A 24,114-nucleotide genomic window follows, 5' to 3' on the forward strand; every position below is an offset into this window, starting at 1 on the left:
CACACAACGACACACAAACACAATCACTTAAACAATCCAAAGTTGTCCGGAAAGAAGTGACTCCCGCCAGTAAGTTTCAAGACACACCAAATCAGCAGGACCTCAAAGCAATACTGCTTTCCTGTTCACCTGTTTCTTCAGGAAGGTTTTGCACCTAGCAGGTACATAACTATCCGGCAGAATAGAAAACAGAAAGCATCAGTACCGTTTATTGGTTTGAAAACCATGTATAACAGAGGAACGACCGCAGCGTTTAAGGAACTCACCCACAAGGCGTCAGTGTAGGCCTGAAAGTCCTCCCTGCAGGATGAGCCTGCAGCCAAGCCCCTGCGTGCGTGTACATTCATCCCTGTAACCCACGTAAATTGTTGCGTTTGTGGACACTACATTCTGTCGCCACTGGGTGGCGCTGTGGGGCGACGGCTGGCGGAGCGGGGCTGCTGTTAGGGGGACAGAAGAAGAACGAGCAGCGCGAAGACGGGAGGTTGAACGGGAGCTACGCGTCGCTAAATAAAGTTAAATGACGGCTCGTTCGTCTCGTGTGATCCGCTCGCCAACAGAACAGTAACAGCGCGTCAGAACCGAGCCAGAACCCATTTACTCGACCCAGCTGGGTCCCTACCAGCAAGGGGGCCGTTAACTCTACAGGTGGTTTAAATTGTGACAACGGCAGAGCCGCCTGCTTTTGATCAGCGGAGCCGCTCATCTGGGCGCGTCGCGCGGAATGTGCGCTTCCGCCGTTCGGTGGGTCTATTTACCGTCGCAACTCTGCCAACTAGACCTAATTAATTAAGCGCATTGTCCAGTATAGAGGGGGGGAAAGACGGCGGATTGTTCTGCGCTCGTTGCTGGTTCGATTCGGTTAAGCAGTCTCGCGAGACTGTGTGTCCAAAACGAGATTTCTGTGGCGGAAATGGGAAGGACGCGGATTAGGATCACGAGTGCGTGTTGTCCCCGAGTGTGAGGGAGGGAGAAGGGGGGTGATTTGGCCCTATCTCCATAGCAGTTGTAGAAAAGTGCGATATAAATAAGTTATTATTATTATTATAACCGCTTAGTTTCTTGCCCGGTGCGGGATTCGATACGGGGTGTACTGCACCACAAGGCGACATCACTAACCGCTCGGCTAAAGGGTCAGACCCGTTAGCTAGGGGCTAACGTGTCTTATTAGTAGTTTACATTGTTACTATTATTATCTAACCCAACCGGGGGTCCGCGGACCCCTAGTGGTCCGTGGTGTAATTGCAAGGGGTCCGTGAAAATAAAACATCTTTATAAAAAAAAGATCCTATGACATTTATAGAAATAGGATTATTTTACTCAAACGTGACTGAGACCTTTATCTACCTAAACTATAAAGGGTAACAGGACTTTTTTCTCTAATTACATCTGTTTCACAAGTGTAATTTATTGTATTTTAATAAGAGATCTCGCTCCCGTTTGCATTGTTAAAAGTTACTGCATAAAAATTCTGGACTGGGTGGTACTTTCTCTCTTTCAGTTAACAGGAATACAAACGATACAGGAACGCTGTACACACACCTCATCACACCAATCAACTTTCAACAACCTTTCGTCCGCGGCGTTTGGGTCTAAGTGACGTCACGAGTCGCAAGTTTTCGCCGACTTTCCGAGTTGTTGTTCCGACTCAAGGGGGCGCTCGCGTGAATTTTCCCAGTCGGGAATTCTTTTTTTTTTTCTCGATTATTCCGACGCCGCGTGAATTACGCCACGTGTAGTATGTCCCATATCGTGCACGTTTAAAGAATATTACATATATATAATATATACTAGAAGAACCCCGCTACAATGTAGCGGTTTGGTTCTCCACCCGTCTAAATCTCCCTCCTCTTCATCCTGCCAGCTAACCGCCTTCCCGCTGCCCCTAAAACCCCCCCCCACTCCAACTCCCTCCCCCCAAATGCTCAGAATCATCTGAAATGCCGAGAAAAGTGGTTTTTAGCCATTTTTAGAAAATGCATATTTTGCATAATTATGCATCATTATGTTTTAATTTTCTGCTATTTTTCTGGTCCTCTCTGGAACAATACCTACCACCTCCCCAAAAAAAATGAGGCTCATAAGCGCATTTTTGCAAAAATGCATATATTTTGCATAATGCCGAAACATTTCTAAGTCCCAGAAAAAACATTTTATGTAGGTGAAAAAATCAAAGATGCTCAGAATCATCCGAAATGCCGAGAAAAGTGGTTTTTAGCCATTTTTTAGAAAAATGCATATTTTGCACATTTATGCATAATTATGCATAATTTTAATTTTCTGGGATTTTCCCCCTTACTCTCTGAGACAATACCTACCACCTCCAAAAAGGATTAGGATCATAAACGCTTTAGTTTTCGGTCCCGCTATCTACACTAACACCACACACACACACACATTCCGAAAATATATGAGTAGATAATATATATAGCTATATAGCTATATAATATATATTAAAGTTGCTTTGGCTATATAATATATATATATTAAAGGTGCTATGGCTATATAATATATATATTAAAGTTGCTATGGCTATATATATATATTAAAGGTGCTATGGCTATATAATATATATATTAAAGGTGCTATGGCTATATAATATATATATATTAAAGTCGATATGGCTATATAATATATATATTAAAGTTGCCATGGCTATATAATATATTTATTAAAGTCGCTATGGCTATATAATATATATATTAAAGGTGCTATGGCTATATAATATATATATTAAAGGTGCTATGGCTATATAATATATATATTAAAGGTGCTATGGCTATATAATATATATATATTAAAGGTGCTATGCTATATACTATATATATTAAAGTTGCTATGGCTATATAATATATATATTAAAGGTGCTATGGCTATATAATATATATATATTAAAGGTGATATGGCTATATAATATATATATATTAAAGGTACTATGGCTATATAATATATATTAAAGTTACTATGGCTATATAATATATATATTAAAGGTGCTATGGCTATGTAATATATATATTAAAGTTGCTATGGCTATATAATATATATATTAAAGTTGCTATGGCTATATAGTATATACATTAAAGGTGCTATGGCTATATAATGTATATATTAAAGTTGCTATGGCTATATAATATATATATTAAAGGTGCTATGGCTATATAATGTATATATTAAAGTTGCTATGGCTATATAATATATATATTAAAGGTGCTATGGCTATATAATATATATATTAAAGTTGCTATGGCTATAAGGCTGCATGTGATGAACTTGTCCTCTGTAAGGAACATGAGGACTCTAGTAAGCCTCCCCACCTCATCACCTGTGTCACGACACCGGGTCCTCTTGCCGGACTCGGGGACGTGTACACGTGCTGTGTGCACGTCCCAGCAGCCTTGGACCAAACGCCGTCGAGCGGCAAGCTGATCGCTCAGTGGGCGAAACGCGGTGACCCGCCGGCACAGCGCAGGTCCGGTCCGGGGAAACTTCCACCCACAACTTGGGGGAGGGGGTGGTTCATACCGCACCAGGCGACATCTCGTCTCTTGCTTTTATTTGGGAGGTGGGGTTTCGTTTCCCTCCACCGAAGACGACCCCGTGCGATCTAAACACAGGTCTGCACATAGGTTGCGGTTTAGACGCTTAACAACCCCCCCCCCACCCCCGAGTCTCGTACCCACGGCTAAACTGCGTCACATGCATGCTGCACCTGCAGCCATGTGGCGACCCCGGCCGTTAACTCACGATCTGTCAGTCAAACGCCACGCATGACACCGTGCACACTGTCGCCTACAGGTCGTGAGTTGGAACTCCAGCTCGGCGCGGAGAGGCGCAGGGAGACGTCTCGCCCTCACCCATCCCGCGCGGCGACTCTCGCTCTCGAACGCGCGGAAGACGCGTCTGTCGCTCGCGCCCGGGCAGGATGGCACGGCTGCGGAAGAAAGCGTGCGTGGCGCTGATCCTTTTCACACTCTTCGTTTTCGGGACCCTGATGGGACTGAGGACTCTCAAGCCCAGCGACGCCTTGTCGGACTTGGCTCCCGGTTCGGAGTTTCTACCGATGGTCGGGGGGAAGGAGGAGCGGCGGTCCGCGTCCCAGAACGCGGCGGCGCCGCAAGAGCGGGTCCGGCCGGCGGCCGCGGCGGCCACGCACGCCAGGGTAGTTTTGCCCAACGCGGGTCCCGAGGGACTCATATTCTACGACGTCCACATCTTTTACTACGTCTGGTACGGAACCCCGCACATGGACGGGAGATACTTGCACTGGGATCACGTCCTGGTCCCGCACTGGGACCCCAAAATAGCCGCCAGTTACCCCAGAGGGAGGCACCTGCCGCCGGACGACGTCGGCTCCAGTTTCTACCCCGAACTGAACCCGTACAGCTCCAGAGATCCGGACGTGTTGGAGTCCCACATGGAGCAGATCGGAGCCTCGGCAGCAGGTAGGGTCGTTTGGGGGGGGGGGGATTGTCTTTAGTCGTTGTTAGCTGAGTTAGTGTGGAAAGAAAGAGGGACTGAAGTGGAAAGGAACAAAATAGAGACAAGTTCGGTAAAATTCTGACGTGGGAGCAACACGAGCTGCACCCCTGACAAGGGCGGAGGAACGTGACGTGCGGTTGGAAATGTGTCATGTTGCTTGTACACATATGCAGGGGTGCACGGCGCTCGCGCAGGGGTCAACCTGCCCCCTGCAGCCTTTAGGCGTCATTTTACTGTTTAACCTCCCTTATAACCCCCCTGTGACGCTGCGCAGCCCCCCCCCCCCGCACTCTCAAAAGTTGCCCCATGTCACTCAACACGAGACCCGGTCGTATATGTGAAGCCAATCCTGCTTCTGATTCTGATTTTGGGAGAAAAAAAAACAGAAGAAGAAGAAGAAAAAAACGACCTCCGCTCCTGGTCGGTTGTCGCGTGCCCGTTTTCAGCACCACCTGTGTGGCGGACAGCTCCGCACAGACCCGCGGCCGCAGGAGGAGACTCCGGGCCGGGAGGAGTCCGCAGAGTGAATACAGTGCTCAGTTTAACCCCCCCCCCCCCCCCCCCCGAAAAAGGGCATTTATAGTAATGACAATCACCCACCCCCCTGCCAGATGACAGGGGGGAGGTCAAATTCAAAAGCCCCTCCCCCACCGGCTTCCCGCGAGGCACCTCGGTCTTCCGACATCTCCCACACAGCATCCGGATGTGGGCCACTTCAGGCAGTGATGCGGCACTGATGGTCTTCTTCTGGCCCTGACAACATGGATGTGAGCCTGAAGTGGCCCACATGTATAACAGCAAATATGGCCCAAATATGCCAAATCCCATGTGGGCCTTTTTTGGCAAAGATGCGGTGCTCTGGGCAACACGTGATCTGGATGTGACCCTGAAGTGGCCCGTGTGGTAAATGCTGAATATGGCCCAAATATCACAAACCAAATATGGGCCACCTTTGGGAAATATGCGGCACGTGCGGCATTGCTGTGGCTCGGTTCTGACCCAGATCTGGCAAACAGGAGCGGACCGCCCAAGTGCCGTCATTCCACGCGGTACGCGGGCCGGATGAAAGTGCCGGGTGCGGGACGGGTCCGGGCCACAGCTGTCTTGCCATCTGGGCTGCTATATCCTACACAAGGCCCTAAAGGTGAACACCGAGTCAGACCAGGATCTGGGTCACTGCAACATCCTGCTTGTTCACGTACAAACACCTTCGGGTGGATCATGATGGATCATGGCTAGGGGTTACCCCCCCCCCCCGTTAGAAGAAGAGCCCGTGTCAGTCAGCGGGTAGCGTGACCACACAGGCCCGCGCGTGCGTGGGTGGTGCCGGTGTTTCTGTCTGGTCCGCTCGTAAAGACGAGCCACCCCCCCCCCTACACCCCCGCGGCTGTGACAGATGGAGCACGGCGGAGCAGGCTGGAAGTGCTTAGTTAAAAACAAGCCATTTAATTAGGGAGCCACAGGCGGAGAGGAGCAGAGGCTCGGCCCAACTCCAAACGGCCCCACTCGGCTTGGTGACCGATGGTCCCGGCGTGCCTAACGCAGAGGCCCCCGGTACACGAAACCACGTCACGAAGGCTCCGTAACTCTCTAACAGCCCCAGATATCGCTTCAGATGCCACGATGGGAGGTTTCCTCCCCTCGGCCCTGAGCGGAGGGCGCATGTGGCACACGCCGAACCTCTCGGCACTCGGCTGGCTGGCTGCAGCGTCTCAGATCTGGTCTCGGACACCCTGGGACCACCCTGAGATCCTTGTTGCAGCACTTTGGGAATTTACGAGCTGTCAGCCGCGTGCAGGGAGACGTGTTGGTCCCGGACTGACAATTGCACATTTTAGATGCAAGGCGTCCCTTGTGCCGCCTAAAAGCGGGCGCTGAAGGAAACGGGGAGAAGATATCGTCCTGTATTCTGTTGCCCGTCTGGATACTTGGAGAAATAAATACCGCAGTGGCGGAAAACCTGGGGGGCAGAAACACCACGAGGTGTCCGGTCAAACAGACGAGTCTGTTCACTCGTTTTTCCTCAAACGGGAATGCAACGTGGGGTGACGGCCAGCATGGCCATACAAGTGTGAGAAGCACATTGCCGCCCCTGCAAAAACAAGCCAACTTTGCACCGCTAATGGTGCAAAATAAATATATATATATATATTTACCACAGTTTAAGGATTGCACAATTTTCCATTTTATAAGCCTTGGGCCTACGAGAACCTCTCAGTGCCTCTCAAAATCGTGGTTTATATCCTCCATGACAGGCTGGACAGGTTTTATGGACACTACAGAGACCAGTAAAGCCAGCGAAAACCCCTCATTTCAAATACGGAGGATCCACTAGGAAGTAGGACTCAGTCTCGTCCGGTTTTCCCGGCGGTGGCCATTCTGCAGATAGGTTTTGATCACACAGCAGCTACACAGTGCACCGGCTAGTTTCTGTGGGGAAAAACAAACTCTGTCTGTGTCTGCAGGAGTTCTGGTTCTGTCCTGGTACCCTCCGGGCCTCGCTGATGACAATGGGGAACCTACTGAGGACCTGGTACCAGCTGTACTGGATGCTGCTTACAGGCACAACCTCAAGGTGAACACCCTGTGTGTCTATATATATATATAGTATATATATAGACGTGTGTGTGTGTATGGAGAGAGAGAGAGAGAGGGGAGGGGGGGAGAGAGAGAGAGAGAGAGAGAGAGAGAGAGAGAGAGAGAGAGAGAGAGAGAGAGAGAGAGAGAGGATGTGACCCAGAGGCATCTTCCTATAGGACCAAACAGTTAGGAGCCATTGAATCTTATTTAAATAGAAACCAGAAGCTCTTAGTCATCATACAGCAAACACAACTCATATTCTAATAGGCCCGGTTTGAATGTGATGTGGGGGGGGGGGGGGGGGTTCACATGTGCGCCTGATCCACGTGTCATTCCATTAGTCCAGCTGCTCGCCATAAGGGCAATATTCCCCCCAAGCGTGCCGTCGTAACACAACAGCTGGGGGGGGGGGGCTGAGGGATTATCCCCCGCTCACGCGACACATCTGAAACCGAGCGCGGCGGGCCCCGCACAGAGCAGGAGGCCGGGGACTCCTGTCCTGTGCAGGGAGGGAGGCCTGGGAACGAGGCGGCGGAGGTGCGATGGGATTCCGATCGAGATCCGGTGAAGTGGAGCCGGATAAGGATGCCGGTGGCGGCGTTGATATTTCCATCTGAAGAGCCTCCATCCACCGGGTCGGCTGTCAGCAGGGGTCAGATGAACTTCGGAGCACGTCGACAGGGCGGATGTGTATGTTGTGTGTGACAGAGGGGGTGGTGGTGGTGGTGGTGGTGGTAGGGGTGGGGTTGCGAAGCCACGTGACCAAATGCCAATTAGGCCGGAAAATGGAATGTCAGAGAAAACAAGCGCATCCAATATCCAGTCCCTCCGCCTCCTGTCACCGCACTGAGAGCTTATAAAAGTTTCACGGGAGCGGCTCCCCTGTAATGCGATACGATCATTGTCGGATACCCTCCTGGTACAGAGCCAGAGAGAGAGGCCCGGTGCAAGGGAGAGTGGAACTAGAGGAGAGAGGGGAGAGAGAGGGACATGTCTTGCAGCTGGGGTCTGTCCATGACAACGTCTCTGATGACAGAAATAAGTTTTTCCCTGAGCGCTGGCCGGAGACACGGGAGCCGTACAGGTCTGCGGGTGGATCTGGAGGTTGAGTGTTTTATAAAGCTCGTCTAGAACAAGTGTATGAAAGTGTGAAGTTCTGAGTATTGTGTGCAAAAAATGTAATTTGATGCGTTCTGTGTTTGAGACACCCTTCACACTGAGTGAGAAAGAAAGAGGGAGAGGGAAAGTGTGCGTGGGTGTTCATAATTGTGGCCATTTTAAAAAGCGGCTCGGGGGACCGCACGTCTGAATGAATGTGAGACAGAAGTGTCATGAGAAAGACGGGCTTGTAAGAGCTTCCCCTCTCGAGCAAGCTTCCATAAATAATGCACCGGCGGTGTTTGCTCGACACACCACACCCCAGATAGCAAAGAATCTTTGGCCCACGTCTGCAGTTATCTTACGGCCCACGTTTGGCCTAGGATGACGGCGTTGACTCAGGGTGAGTGTGGCTGCCTCAACTCAGCCACACTAGGGCCACATCTGGCTCACAAAATATGTGCCGTAACCCAAGTCAAGCCCGGTTCATTGCATTTGGGCCACGTCTGGCCCACACAACAGTCGCCAGTGCTGTGACTGAGCCGTAAGTACCAAAAGTGCCCCGGATCAGGCCCAAATGTGTCTGCTAGCTGGGATGTTTGAAGTAAAGTAAACCAGTCAGGCGCAGTGTAAGGCTGGGCATCCTTAAAATCATTTCATCCAGCACCAAGCGGTCCGCATTCAAAAACAAAGTGGAGTTGAACCCTTAGCATTTTCCAGTAGAAAAAGTCAAAGGCTGGCTCTGTGAGCTATGATGTGTTTGGTTGTTATAGAATGTTCCATCACACCAAAGAGACGCAGTTGGAATATTTGAAGGAGAAAAAATGTTGATAATTAATGGCATTGCTCTTTGTTGGACTGGAACTTTGCACCATGTCTTTGCAGGAGTGAGTAGGTGTCTCGTGGACTTTTGTTTAGGGGGTGGAGTAGCGACCGGTCGCTACTCCACCCCGTCTGCCGATCCGGGGTGGGCTGCTGACTACCACATGCCTCCTCCGATACATGTGAAGTCATCAGACCCAGAGAGCAAAACTGCTGTGGCCCGGACCCGTTCCCACACCAACACTTTCATCCAGCCTACATACCATGCGGAATGATGGCACTTGGGCGGCCCGCTCCCGTTTGCCAGATCTGGGTCAGAACCAAGCCATAGCAATGCCGCATGTGCCACATATTTGCCAAAGGTGGCCCATATTTGTTTTGTGATATTTGGGCCATATTCACCATTTACCACACGGGCCACTTCAGGGTCACATCCAGATCACATGTTGCTGAGAGCACCGCATCTTTGCCAACAAAGGCCCACATTTGATTTGGTGTATTTGGGCCATATTTGCTATTACAGATGTGGGCCACTTCAGGCTCACATCCATGTCGTCAGGGCCAGAAGAAGGCCGTCAGTGCCGCATCATTGCCTGAGGTGGCCCACATCCGGATGCTGTCTGGGGAACTTCTTTTCACCTGACAGTGAGGAGTTTCCCCAGGGGGACGTAGCGCGTGGGAGGATCACGCTATTCCCTCCAGTTCCGCCTCCCCCACCGAGCAGGTGCTCTGACCTACCAGAGGAGGCGCTAGTGCAGCGACCAGGACACATACCCACATCCGGCCTCCCACCCGCAGACACGGCCGATTGTGTCGTTATGGACGCCCGGCCAAGCCGGGGGTAACACGGGGATTCGAACCGGGATCCCCGTGTCGGTGGGCAACGGAACAGACCGCCACGCTACCCGGACGCCGCTGCTTAGGAAAGCTTTAACGACGAGTAACGCCGCACTTCCACGCCAGTCCGTCGTCAGTCGTTACTGATACAACACATCTGGTTGGAAATGCAAAGCAACTCGCTTCCCATTCCGGGAAAGTGCCTGGATAAAAGCGGTCAGGATAAAGGCAGAAAACGCCTCCCTTTATCCCGGTAACTAACAACTCCCACCAGTCAGCCGCTGAAGCGTCCGCCACGAGGACTCGCTGATGAAGCCGCGGCAGGATTAAAGTTGTCAGTGAAGCGGAAGGGGGCAGAATTAATCCGGGGTAAACAGAGTGACGGCCGTAGCACGAGAAACCAGCGAGTACTACGTGACGCGAGGACGAGGGACGTTTTTCATCCGCCCGCTTTCCGACAGCGATGGCGTCCATATTGACCGAGCACGCCGGGCTTGTCAGCCCGGCGGTCTCTCTAAACCCGGCCTGTCAGATCTGATACCATGTTTGTTTCTTCTGCTGTTTGCCTGCAGGCAAAGGAATAATGCATCTGTGCCGGGGCCAGGCGCAGCAAGGAGAGGCGAGATTTAGCACGCAACGTGCCCCCGATGAGATTTTGGACATAATCTGCTGTCAGGAGAACAGGGCAACAATCGGCAGTGACCCGTCAAGCATAAGATTTTTTTTTTTTTTTTTTTGCATGAAACCCCCCCCCCCCCCCCTCACAGTGACATGCTTCCTACATAACCGCTGGACCCTTCCAGGAGGGTCGTGCGGCCTGCGAGAGTCCGAATCAAGCGTGAACCGCTCGTGTTTCGATCTTCAGAGAGCGGGGGGGGGGGGAGGGGGGGGGTTGAATGAAAGTAACTAGAGGGAAGTGATGAAGAGGGAGGGTGAGGAAAGACAAAGGGGGAAGAAAAGAGAAGAAACAGCTCCATTATTCTGTGAACATCTACTGCCTGGTTGCGTCTCTGTGTTTCCTCTTCAGAGGTCTCCTATTCTGGTGACTGACCCTTCCTCCCACTCCCACTGCAGAGAGGAGCGTTTCTCTTCGGAGAGCTTTTTTTTTTGTTTTTTTTTGCATAACCTCGGCAAAATGCTGACGAGAGGGAAAGAAAACTTCTCCTGATCGGTCGGAGCTCTGACACGGACCCGATAACGTAACAGCTTTAAATAACCCCGCCGCTCTTCTCCACCGAGAGGGAGGCTACAACAGGGGAGCCCACACGAGGCCTCTTTCTTCTCCTTCGGCGGTCACTCGGGGTCGAGTATGACTGTCCTCCTTCTAGCTCCTCGTGGGTCTTCGGGTGGGCGCGGATCCTTGCGGGAGGACGCTCGGCGCGTGGCAGCGTTGTACGTGGAGAGGCCGATGCGCCTGCAGCCACCACAGGGTCCTTGGCAGGAGGTGGGCAGAGTCCAACAGCATGGAGAGCCGAGACGATTGGGGACCGCCCTCCGCTGCAGCCTTCATGCTGTTGTGACGTGGAGACGTCTTCCGTCAGTGCCGTCGTTGAGGTCTTCGTTGGACCGCGCTTCACCTGGAACCTCCCCATCGACCTAGCCGCCCTGGGCGACCCTATGAGGAGCCAAGCTCTGGACGGCATAGCTCTTGGGATCATTGGTACACAGCTTCTCCACCACGGCAAGGTGGCAAATCCAGGAGAAGAAGGCCTCGTTATTCACACCAGGCTACGTGAGTCTGGATCAAGAGGAGAGACGGTCTCAGGAGCATAAACACAGATTTCCACAATATGGCGCCAATCTCAAAGAGTCTCTACAGTCTTATCTAAAACCTGCCCAAGAGAGTAGCTGGTCTGAACACGCAACATCTGGATCTGCAGCGACTCTGACCTTTAACCTTCCCTCCAAATCATTCTGCACTATTGGAGAAGACAATCAAGTGCTACAGAGGAGATGTAAACCAAGGATGACAGAGGGGGGTAGAAGACTCTCAGATACCCTCCTATCTGAGTGTGCTAGCCTTCTTGTCCCGCACCGTCTGCTCTTGTTTGTCACGGCGCCGCCGCCCTTGTTTGTATTCTTCTGACTGAGGCGTGGGATGACAATGGCCCAGGCACTCCTCATAATTCGCCGCTTGACAGAGCAATCCGAGACAGATGAGGAGGCACAACGCATGTGAATGAGGCTGCACGGCGTCGTGCTTATTTATCCCCGATTCTCTACAATACTCCTGGGAAGCTCGGGGCGGGGGGGGGCATAGTGCCAACACTACAACAGCTTCAATCCGGACTGGGGACAACGACACTAAAACTATGTAACCCGCATTGAACTGTGAGGTTTTGATGGTATATGGGGTCGCCTCACAGCAAGAAGGTTCTGGGTTCGAGCCCCGGGGTAGTCCAACCTTAGGGGGGTCGTCCCGGGTCGTCCTCTGTGTGGAGTTTGCATGTTCTCCCCGTGTCTGCGTGGGTTTCCTCCGGGGGCTCCGGTTTCCTCCCACAGTCCAAAGACCTGTAGGTCAGGTGAACCGGCCGGACTACATTGCCCCTAGGTGTGAATGTGTGTGTGTGTGTGTGTGTGTGTGTGTGTGTGTGTGTGTGTGTGTGTGTGTGTGTGTGTGTGTGTGTGTGTGTGTGTGTGTGTGTGTGGGCCCTGTGGGATGGTCTGGTGGTCTGTCCAGGGTGTCTCCCCGCCTGCTGCCCAGTGACTGCTAGGATAGGCCAGCATCCCCGCAACCCTGAGAGCAGGATAAGTGGTTCGGACAATGGATGGATGGATGGATGGATGGATGGATGGATGGATGGATGAACGGATGGATGGATGGATGGATGAACGGATGGATGAATGGATGGATGGATGGATGGATGGATGGATGGATGGATGGATGGATGGATGGATGGTTGGATGGATGGATGGATGGATGGATGGATGGATGGATGGATGGATGGACGGATGGATGCATGGATGGATGCATGGATGGATGGATGGATGGATGAATGGATGGATGGATGGATGGATAAATGGATGGATGGATGGATGCACGGATGGATGAATGAATGGATGGATGAATGGATGGTTGGATGAATGGATGGATGAATGGATGGATGGATGAATGGATGGATGGATGGATGAATGGATGGTTGGATGAATGGATGGATGAATGGATGGTTGGATGAATGGATGGATGGTTGGATGGATAGATGGATGCATGGATGGATGAATGGATGGATGGTTGGATGGATGGATGAATGGATGGATGGATGGATGGATGGTGCTAAATCGTATCCAGGTTTCAGCGTTCTCAGGAATAAGGTGGAGCTCTTTCTCAGTTCTGTCTTGACCAGTGGGACAGAACCGACCTCCCTCATGTCCAAAGCCGTTATGCTCAGATTCTAAACGGGGTGCGGCGTCAGGATCTGCACACTCTGATGTGCTAAGACGGCGTATGCACAGCAAATCCCACCGCCAGCCACGGACTTCTCCACCAAAACTCCATCACCTCGTGTTGGGTAACGCCGCAGAGGAGAGAAGTCTATTTTCTTCCTTCTACACAGCGTCCAAAATATCCCAGCAACGCCCACACACTCGACCGAGAGTGGAACTGGGTGGAGCCGACAATCCTCCGGATCAGCGGTGGGGCTGAAAATTGGTCAGCATCAGCTGGGGAAGGTGATGAAGCCGCCAGCAGCTCAGCGGGAGGCTGATGAGGGTTAGCAGGGGCCCGGGAGCTGGACACGGAGCGGGGGGCGGGGGGGCGGGGATGGGCTCGCGGGTCCCATGACTCAGTTTGCCTCCCTGAACAATGTTTGCCCCTAGGGGCCGTAAATGTTCCAGCCAGTAAGTAGGCCACGTAGCTGTGTGCAGAGGGGGAGATGTGGCCCATCGCTGCCCGTGTGGCGCCGTCAGCCACACTTCCTTGCACCCGGATGAGCCGAGCGCAGTCCGGCTCTACTCCATCTTGTGTGTGTGTGAGTCATGATTTTCTATCCTAATGGGGGTCAAACATCCCCGTTTGGGTAGAAAAACCTGAACCCACCTACCCTGTAGGGACATTTTGTGGGTGCCCAGCCCATGAGGAAAAGGGTGCATTTTAGGGTTGGAACCTGGTTTAAGGATTAAGGTTAGAATTAGGATTAGGTTAAGGTCAGGGCAAGGGTTAAGCTTGGGCATGTGGTTATGATGGTTAAGGTTGGGGTTAAGGGCTAGGGAATGAATGTAGTCAAGGAGGGGGGTCCCCACAAGTATAGAGTGACATAGTGTGTGTGTGTGTGTGTCATTATTTTCTATCCTAATGGGGTCCAAATGGGTCCCCACGGGTCCCCCCATAGGGAACAAATGTAGTCAATGTCTCCACAAGTAAAGGGTGACTGTGTGTGTGTGTGTGTGTGTGTGTGTGTGTGTGTGTGTGTCATGATTTTCTATACAGGTTTTTCTATCCAAACGGGGATATTTGACCCCCATTAGTATAGAAAATCATGACACACACACACACACACACACATGCATTATGTCGCCCTATACTTGTGGGGACCCCTCCTTGACTACATTCATTCCCTAGCCCTTAACCCCAACCTTAACCATCATATTTTCTATTAGTATAGAAAATCATGACACACACACACACACACACACACACACACACACACACACACACACACACACACACACACACACACACACACACAGTCACCCTTTACTTGTGGAGACATTGACTACATTTGTTTCCTATGGGGGGACCCGTAGGGACCCATTTGGACCCCATTAGTATAGAAAATCATGACTCACACACACACACACATAGTGCATGTGTGTGTGTGTGTGTGTGTGTGAGTGTGAGTCATGATTTTCTATCCTAATGGGGGTCAAACATCCCCGTTTGGGTAGAAAAACCTGAAACCACCTACCCTGTAGGGACATTTTGTGGGTGCCCATGAGGAAAACGGTGCATTTTAGGGTTGGAACCTGGTTTAAGGATTAAGGTTAGAATTAGGATTAGGTTAAGGTCAGGGCAAGAGTTAAGCTTGGGCATGTGGTTATGATGGTTAAGGTTGGGGTTAAGGGCTAGGGAATGAATGTAGTCAAGGAGGAGGGTCCCCACAAGTATAGGGCGACATAGTGCGTGTGTGTGTGTGTGTCATGATTTTCTATACTAATGGGGTCCAAATGGGTCCCTACGGGTCCCCCCATAGGGAACAAATGTAGTCAATTTCTCCACAAGTAAAGGGTGACTGTGTGTGTGTGTGTGTGTGTGTGTGTGTGTGTGTCATGATTTTCTATACAGGTTTTTCTATCCAAACGGGGATATTTGACCCCCATTAGTATAGAAAATCATGACACACACACACATGCATTATGTCGCCCTATACTTGTGGGGACCCCTCCTTGACTACATTCATTCCTTAGCCCTTAACCCCAACCTTAACCATCATATTTTCTATTAGTATAGAAAATCATGACACACACACACACACACACACACACACACACACACACACACACACACACACACACACACACACACACACACACACACACAGTCACCCTTTACTTGTGGAGACATTGACTACATTTGTTTCCTATGGGGGGACCCGTAGGGACCCATTTGGACCCCATTAGTATAGAAAATCATGACTCACACACACACACACACACACATAGTGCATGTGTGTGTGTGTGTGTGTGTGTGTGTGTGTGTGTGTGTGAGTGTGAGTCATGATTTTCTATCCTAATGGGGGTCAAACATCCCCGTTTGGGTAGAAAAACCTGAACCCACCTACCCTGTAGGGACATTTTGTGGGTGCCCATGAGGAAAAGGGTGCATTTTAGGGTTGGAACCTGGTTTAAGGATTAAGGTTAGCATTAGGATTAGGTTAAGGTCAGGGCAAGGGTTAAGTTTAGGCATGTGGTTATGATGGTTAAGGTTGGGGTTAAGGGCTAGGGAATGAATGTAGTCAAGGAGGGGGGTCCCCACAAGTATAGGGCGACATAATGCATGTGTGTGTGTGTGTGTGTGTGTCATGATTTTCTATACTAATGGGGGTCAAATATCCCCGTTTGGATAGAAAAACCTGTATAGAAAATCATGACACACACACACACACACACACACACACACACACACACACACAGTCACCCTTTACTTGTGGAGAAATTGACTACATTTGTTCCCTATGGGGGGACCCGTAGGGACCCATTTGGACCCCATTAGTATAGAAAATCATGACTCACACACACACACACATAGTGCATGTGTGTGTGTGTGTGTGTGTGTGTGTGTGTGTGAGTCATGATTTTCTATCCTAATGGGGGCCAAATATCCCCGTTTGGGTAGAAAAACCTGAAACCACCTACCCTGTAGGGACATTTTGTGGGTGCCCATGAGGAAAAGGGTGTATTTAAGGGTTGGAACCTGGTTTAAGGATTAAGGTTAGAATTAGGATTAGGTTAAGGTCAGGGCAAGAGTTAAGCTTGGGCATGTGGTTATGATGGTTAAGGTTGGGGTTAAGGGCTAGGGAATGAATGTAGTCAAGGAGGGGGGTCCCCACAAGTATAGGGCGACATAGAGTGTAAGGATTTTCTATCCTAATGGGGTCCAAATGGGTCCCTACGGGTCCCCCCATAGGGAACGAATGTAGTCAATGTCTCCACAAGTATAGGGTGGCTGTGTGTGTGTGTGTGTGTGTGTGCGTGTGCTGGCCTTTCACTTGGACTCGAGCGAGAGGCTTAAAATCTCGCGTCGGGAATAAACCCGTCACTGCAGAAACCGCTCTAACTGTTACGAAGACGGATCTTAAAGGTCCGACACCCCCTCATTCCCCCGTCCTCTTACTGTGAAGCGCTCGGCCCGCGTGGCGTCCCCTCAGCGTGACGCCACACCAAGTTAGACTCTGGCCAGCGTATTTCACGGCCCGGGTGTTTCGGGGCTCAGGCCGCCTCCCGCTCGTGACACGTGAGAACGCTTCGGCTCCGTCTCATTTGCCCATAAATTGGGCGGCACGGCGGCTAGCGCGGTCGCCTCACAGTCAAGAAGGCCCTGGGTTCGAGCCCCGGGGTAGTCCAACCTTAGGGGGGGTCGTGCCGGGTCGTCCTCCGTGTGGAGGTTGCAAGTTCCCCCCGGGTCTGTGTGGGTTTCCTCCGGGGGCTCCGGTTCCCCCCCACAGTCCAAAGACATGCAGGTCAGGTGGATCGGCCATATTAAATTGTCCCTAGGTGTGTGTGGGCCCTGTGTGACGGCCTGGCGGCCTGTCCAGGGTGTCTCCCCGCCTGCCGCCCGATGACCGCTGGGATCGGCTCCAGCATCCTCGCAACCCTGAGATTAGGATAAGCGGTTCGGATAATGGATGGATGTTTACAGCAGGGGTCCCCAATAGGCGGCCCGCGGGCCACGTCCGGCCCGTGACGGGTTGATTTATGGGCCGCGAGAATTTTTGGAGAAATGCCAGAAGGAAGCATTTTTTAAATTTCCCTACCAAAAATAAAATAAAATAATTAATTTCTTAGTAAAAGTAAGACTAGTAATATGTCGAAAAATAGATGAAAAATCTCTGTTTGAATTATAATACCTGCAACGTATCGACACCAAAAACAAGCTTAACGAACAACATGCTGCTGGAGGTTGAGTGGCCCGTGGTTTTAAAAGTGGCCCGCTATGAAAAGTAATTGGGGACCCCTGGTTTACAGTGTGCGGGACTGGAGTCGAAGACTCCTTGCCAAGCTAAAGCCCCGCTTCCCAGCGTCACGTTAATCCATTAGTACGCTTATGGCTCCCTGTCAAAGTTGCGCCCTTTGCGTCACCAAAGGCTGCATTTCTACAGCGAAAACCTTCCGAGGATCCATCAGACGTCTCAATCCATCACCTCCCCGCTCGAATACTCAGCGGTGCCACGTTTATCCAGCGATATGCAGCCGCCTTTTCACCCCATCAGCGAGATTCTGTATTTGGACTCGAAGTGGACTAATTGTTGTTTGAACTGGGAAAAGAAAAGAAAACATGGACGAGAGCGAAGCGAGACTAGAGCTTCATGGGGGGGGGGGCGAGGAGGGAACGATCCAGATCAACCCAAGTGTCAGGCTGTGTTGTGTTTGCTTGTGCTGTGATGTGTTGCTTCCATTCTGTTAACGTCGGCCCCCATCCTGTTAGAAAGCCATTTGCCCCCACGCTGTGTCCCCCAGGTGTCCGGGGTGCTTGAGGAAAAGCGCTTCGCTTCCGTCATGTATAATTCAAGGTCACGGAATTCTTCGCCCTTGCCTTGAAATATTCAGCTCAAGCGCTTTTTCTTTCATTTCTGGTCGAATGGCAACTGCTTTTGTTCATCAGTGGCACACTGCCAGTTTTAATGGACCCGTCGCTGAGCTGCGAGAGAATCTCCAGAGGAGGAAGAGTCCAGGAGGGAACATATCTCCTGCGTTTGCTGGGCAAATGAATGGCTTACTGAGTGTAATGATAAATAATTAGCCATGGGAGTGGCCTAAGGCCACGTTCTTTTGAATGTTTAGTAAAGGGAAACAATCGTGATTTTCAACATTATATATATATATATACACACATATACATATATACGTATATACATATGTATATATGTATATATATATATATACCTCTCTTCTGCACTCCCAGTTACTTTGAACAGTTGACCCCAAGTATTTAAACGCATCCACCTGCATCCCCTCTACTCCTTGCATCCTCACCACCGTCTTGCGCCTACTGACTTTCATTCCTCCTCTCTCCAGTGCATACCTCCACCTCTCCAGGCTCTCCTCCACCTGCTCCCTACTCTCGCTACAGATCACATTGTCATCCGCGAACATCATAGTCCACAGAGACTCCTGCCTGATCTCATCCGTCAACCTGTCCATCACCACTGCAAACAAGAAAGGGCTCAGAGCCGATCCTTGATGTAATCCCACCTCCACCTTGACCCCATCTGTCATTCCTACTGCACACCTCACCACTGTCACACTTCCCTCATACATATCCTGCACCACTCCTACATACTTCTCTGCAACTCCTGACTTCCTCATACAATACCACACCTCCTGTCTCGGCACCCTGTCGTATGCTTTCTCTAAATCTACAAAGACACGATGTACCTCCTTCTGGCCTTCTCTATACTTCTCCATCAACATTCTCAAAGCAAACATCACATCTGTGGTGCTGTTTTGTGGCATGAAACCATACTGCTGCTCACTAATCATCACCTCTCCTCTTAACCTAGCTTATATTACTCTGTCCCATATCTTCATGATGTGGCTGATCAACTTTATACCTCTGTAGTTGCTACAGTTCTGCACATCGCCCTTGTTCTTGAAAATCTCCTCTCCTCAGGCATCCTCTCACTTTCCAAGATTGTGTTAAACAATCTAGTTAAAAACCCCACTGCCATCTCTCCTAAACATCTCCATGCCTCCACAGGTATGTCATCTGGACCAATCGCCTTTCCACTCTTCATCCTCTTCATAGCTGCCCTCACTTCCTCCTTGCTAATCCACTGAACTTCCTGATTCACTATCCTCACATCATCCAACCTTCTCTCTTTCTCATTTCTTCATTCATCAGCCCCTCAAAGTACTCCTTCCACCTTCTCAGCACACTCTCCTCGCTTGTCAGCACATTTCCATCTCTATCCTTCATCATCCTAACCTGCTGCACATCCTCCCCAGCTCCATCCCTCTGTCTAGCCAATCAGTACAAGTCCTTTTCTCCTTAGTGTCCAACCTTTCATACAACTCACCATACACCTTTTCCTTCACCACTTCTCTCTTTGCTTTATGTCACATCTCCTTGTACTCCTGTCTACTTTCTTCATCTCTCTGACTATCCCACTTCTTCTTTGCCAACCTCTTCCTCTGTATACGTTGCTGTACTTCCTCATTCCACCGCCAAGTCTCCTTGTCGTCCTTCCTCTGTCCTGATGACACACCAAGTACCTTCCTAGCTGTCTCCCTCACTATTTCTGCAGTGGTTGCCCAGCCATCCAGCAACTCTTCACTACCACCCAGTGCCTGTCTTACCTCCACCCTGAACTCCACACAACAGTCTTCCTTCTTCAACTTCCACCATTTGATCCTTGGCTCTGCCTTCACTCTCCTCCTCTTCTTGGTCTCCAAAGTCATCCTACAGACCACCATCCGATGCTGCCTAGCTACGTTCTCCCCTGTCACCACCTTGCAGTCTCCAGTCCCTTTCAGATCGCGCCTCCTCCATAAGATATAGTCCACCTGTGTGCACCTACCTCCACTCTTATACATCACCCTGTGTTCCTCCCTCTTCTTGAACTATGTATTCACCACAGCCATTTCCATCCTTTTACAAAATTCACCACCATCTGTCCTTCCACATTCGTCTCCTTGACACCATACCTTCCCATCACCTCTTTTCCCGTCACCAACATGCCCATTGAAGTCCGCTCCAACCACCACTCTCTCGTACCCTCTCCACCACTTCATCCAACTCACTCCACAATTCTGCTTTCTCTTCCATCTCACACCCAACTTGGGGGCATATGTGCTGATAACATTCATCATCACACCCTCGACTTCCAGCTTCATACTCATCCCTCTGTCCGACACAGACACAGTTTCGCAGTAACTTGTGGTGGTTCGTTGAGTGGATATTGTAAATCTATTCTAAATCTCGACATCATCGTAAATGAGAGCCACCCTCAACGATTTCCCAAGTTGCTGAATAAAATAAAGTGGTAACTAGAGAACAAATCCCAATAACTGGCACCAGGCTGTCCTCAGGGCTGCACAGGGTCAAAAATATTGACTAGGTCACATGTGCAATCCAACTGGGGCAATAGAATGGAGGGGGGGGGGGGGGGGGGCTCTTGTTGGAGCGTGAGTTTCCACTGGGCTGTAATTGGCCTTGACTGTCATAATGAAAGCACCATATTGGTTAGCCTTCCCCCTCTGGTGACTCCCTGGGCTTCCATTAGTTAAAATCCAAAGGCAATGATCACGCTGCCGCCTCCATCAGCTCTCCAAACTAGAACGTTCTCCAGAGTTACCGACCGTGGGGGTTCAGCTCCTCCGTAAGTACAGTTGCCGCTGGCTGTGTCGTCTTTTGTGACAGCTTCGTTATAAAGCGAGATCAACAAGCCGTGTGTGTTCTTACCTGTTTCCCCAGGTTGCATTTCACATCCAGCCATACAGAGGACGAAACGACCAGAGTGTCCACGACAACGTCAAGTATATCATCGACAGGTAGGCAGTTGACTGGCTCTATTCTCTATTCCAGGGGTGCCCGACTCCAGGCCTCGAGGGCCGCAGTGTCTGCAGGTATTTGTTGCAACCATGCACCACACCACCCGATGTAACGAATTCCTTTCCCTCCTTGGTCCAAGAGGTGAGCTAATTAGTTAAATCAGGTGTAGTGCATGGTTGGAACAAATACCCACAGACACTGCGGCCCTCAAGGCCCGGAGTTGGGCACCGCTGCTGTTCTGTGAGTCAGCACAAAAACAAGGAGCGTTACGGGGTGTTCAAGGTCCCATGAAGCTAAAGAACATGTTTTCATTCTTGTCAAACGGAGCCTCATAAAAATGCAGTCTGGAATACCTTCACTTCAAACACACTTTAAAAATAAGTGAACATTACACTGAAAACTTAAGCCTTGATAGAATACCTTTAGAAAGAAAAAAAACAAGTTTGCAAAATGAGTTACTCTCACTAGTTTTATTTCTATTTCATTTTTTCAAAGGGCACCTTCACCAACAACGGGTGTAGAAAAACTGCCAAAGTGGGTCTGGGTCCTCTGTTTGTGTGCACTCAGCTGAGGGATTTCCCTTATTTTCCTTGTTTAAATTGGGATTCTTTTTATCTGCATCACGAAAACCAAAATCACATTTCAAAGTAACCAAACGGTGCGGGCGTCCGGGTAGCGCAGTGGTCTATTCCGCTGCCTACTAACACGGGGATCGCTGGTTCGAATCCCCGTGTCAGGCGTCCCTACAGACACAATTGGCCGTGTCTGCGGGTGGGAAGCAGGATGTGGGTATGTGTCCTGGTCGCTGCACTAGCGCCTCCTCTGGTCTCTGGGGGGGGGGCTACCATGCGCAACATCCCCCCGGTGAAACTCCTCACTGTCAGGTGAAAAGAAGCGGCTGGCGACTCCACATATATCGGAGGAGGCATGTGGTAGTCTGCAGCCCCCCTCGGATCAGCAGAGGGGGTGGAGCAGAGACCGGGACAGGGTGATTTAAAAAACATAATGCATGCTTGATAAGCTAGCAGAAGCTATTTTTTTTTAACCTTTGTTAAACGCAAGTTGCCACTAACCCACTGACAACAAGGACACACAGTGTCATACATGTGACTCACGACTGTTGTGTGACGTGCTCGTGAACAGAACGAAGGGCTCGTCTAAGCCGGATGCTTAACACCGACATTGTAAACCGGATGCTTTTGCACAAGTTCAACACAGCTAAAGTTAGCTCGTCTGCATCGTGGTTTTAGCTAACCGGCAACCCAGAGTAGCAAAGAGACACATCATCCATCCATCCATTAGCCGAACCGCTTATCCTGCTCTCAGGGTCGCGAGGATGCTGGAGCCTATCCCAGCAGTCATTGGGCAGCAGGCGGGGAGACACCCTGGACAGGCCGCCAGTCTATCACACAGGGCCTACACACACACACACACACACACACACACATTCACACCTAGGGACAATTTAGTACAGCCGAGTCACCTGACCTACATGTCTTTGGACTGTGGGAGGAAACCGGAGCCCCCGGAGGAAACCCACACAGACACGGGGAGAACATGCAAACTCCACACAGAGGACGACCCGGGACGACCCCCAAGGTTGGACTACCCCGGGGCTCGAACCCAGGACCTTCTTGCTGTGAGGCGACCGCGCTAACCACTGCGCCACCGTGCCGCCCAGTGACACATCAGATACACCTAAAAACTTGTATCAAAAGACTGTCTATGGGGTTTCTGTGAACTCCTACTTCGAGTGAAACTGCACGGGCAATGCCAGGTGATAGAATATGAGGAAGAGGTTAAGAGAGAAAAATGGTGGGGGGGTGCAAGAAATAAATTTTGCCAATCTAAAATCTTTAACACCTTACAACAGCGTGTATTTGTCATTTATGCAGTTAACAGATTTCTACAACACACGACGAGGTTAAACGACCATGATTAATTTGCAGAATTACAAATTAGAAAGGTGCTTTAACACATTCCTCCACCACGTCTAAAACAATACCAGGTAATAACGACCTCCCCGTGTCCCACAGGTACGGTGACCACGGAGCCTTTTACAAGTTCACCACCAGCACGGGCAAGAGCCTTCCGCTGTTCTACGTCTACGACTCCTACCTAACGCCACCCGAGTCCTGGTCCGAACTTCTGACTCCGGCCGGCTCCCACAGCCTCCGGGGCTCGGCCTACGACGCCGTCTTCATCGCCCTGATAGTGGAGGAGCGCCACAAGCACGACATCCTGGCCGGCGGATTCGACGGCATGTACACCTACTTCGCCTCCAACGGCTTCTCCTTCGGCTCGTCTCATCAGAACTGGAAGGCCATCAAGGCTTTCTGCGACGGCAACAACCTCCTCTTCATCCCGGGCGTGGGCCCCGGCTACGTCGACACCAGCATACGGCCTTGGAACAACCACAACACGCGCAACCGCGTCAACGGCCGCTACTACGAGACGGCCCTGCAGGCCGCGCTGAACGTGCGGCCTGACGTCGTCACCATCACCTCCTTCAACGAGTGGCACGAGGGCACGCAGATCGAGAGGGCCGTGCCCAAAAAGACGGTGACCCGCGTGTACTTGGACTATCAGCCGCACGGGCCCGAACACTACCTGGAGCTCACCCGCCGCTGGGCCGAGCAGTTCAACAAGGAGAAGGAACAGTGGCTCATGTGAGCTTTGAACATGGAAGAACACCCTCCTACTGCCAAAGACAGTCCAGACTTTTCAAAGTGCTGTGGAGGCCTTATCTTAGCCCTGGACTCCCCCCCCCCTACCCCACCCCACTCCACCCACCCCCCAAGCCCATTTAACCTCCACCGCCCTCCGCTCAGACCCACTCCATCACCTTAACCAGCGTGGACGCATCGGTGGCATCTTACATCTCCTCTACAGCTCAACTTGATGGGTACCACATCTCAACGCTCCCTCCGTCCTCTAATTACAGGCCTAATGCACCAATTAACAACGAAGACCGGCAGTAGAATGGCCCCGTTTTTCTCTCGGCGGCGAGATAGTACAAGCAATTACACTGTGCCGAGCGGCCGTGCATTTCCTATGGATTTGCTTTCATTCATCTTAATGAGGATCTCTAC

General features: G+C 50.8%; 1 protein-coding gene across 1 annotated transcript; it reads left to right on the top strand.

Annotated features, from left to right (window-relative positions):
- Positions 1-3,922: 3,922 nt before the first annotated feature.
- LOC130118306 (glycoprotein endo-alpha-1,2-mannosidase-like protein) lies at positions 3,923-23,774 on the top strand. Its single transcript, XM_056286719.1, has 4 exons — positions 3,923-4,442; positions 6,945-7,054; positions 20,945-21,021; positions 23,059-23,774. Exons 1-4 carry the CDS (start codon positions 3,923-3,925, stop codon positions 23,693-23,695), a joined length of 1,344 nt encoding a protein of 447 aa, XP_056142694.1. The 3' UTR covers positions 23,696-23,774.
- The last annotated feature ends 340 nt before the right edge of the window (positions 23,775-24,114 follow it).

Source organism: Lampris incognitus, chromosome 9 (genome assembly GCF_029633865.1).
Source record: "Lampris incognitus isolate fLamInc1 chromosome 9, fLamInc1.hap2, whole genome shotgun sequence".
Lineage (NCBI taxonomy): Eukaryota > Metazoa > Chordata > Actinopteri > Lampriformes > Lampridae > Lampris > Lampris incognitus.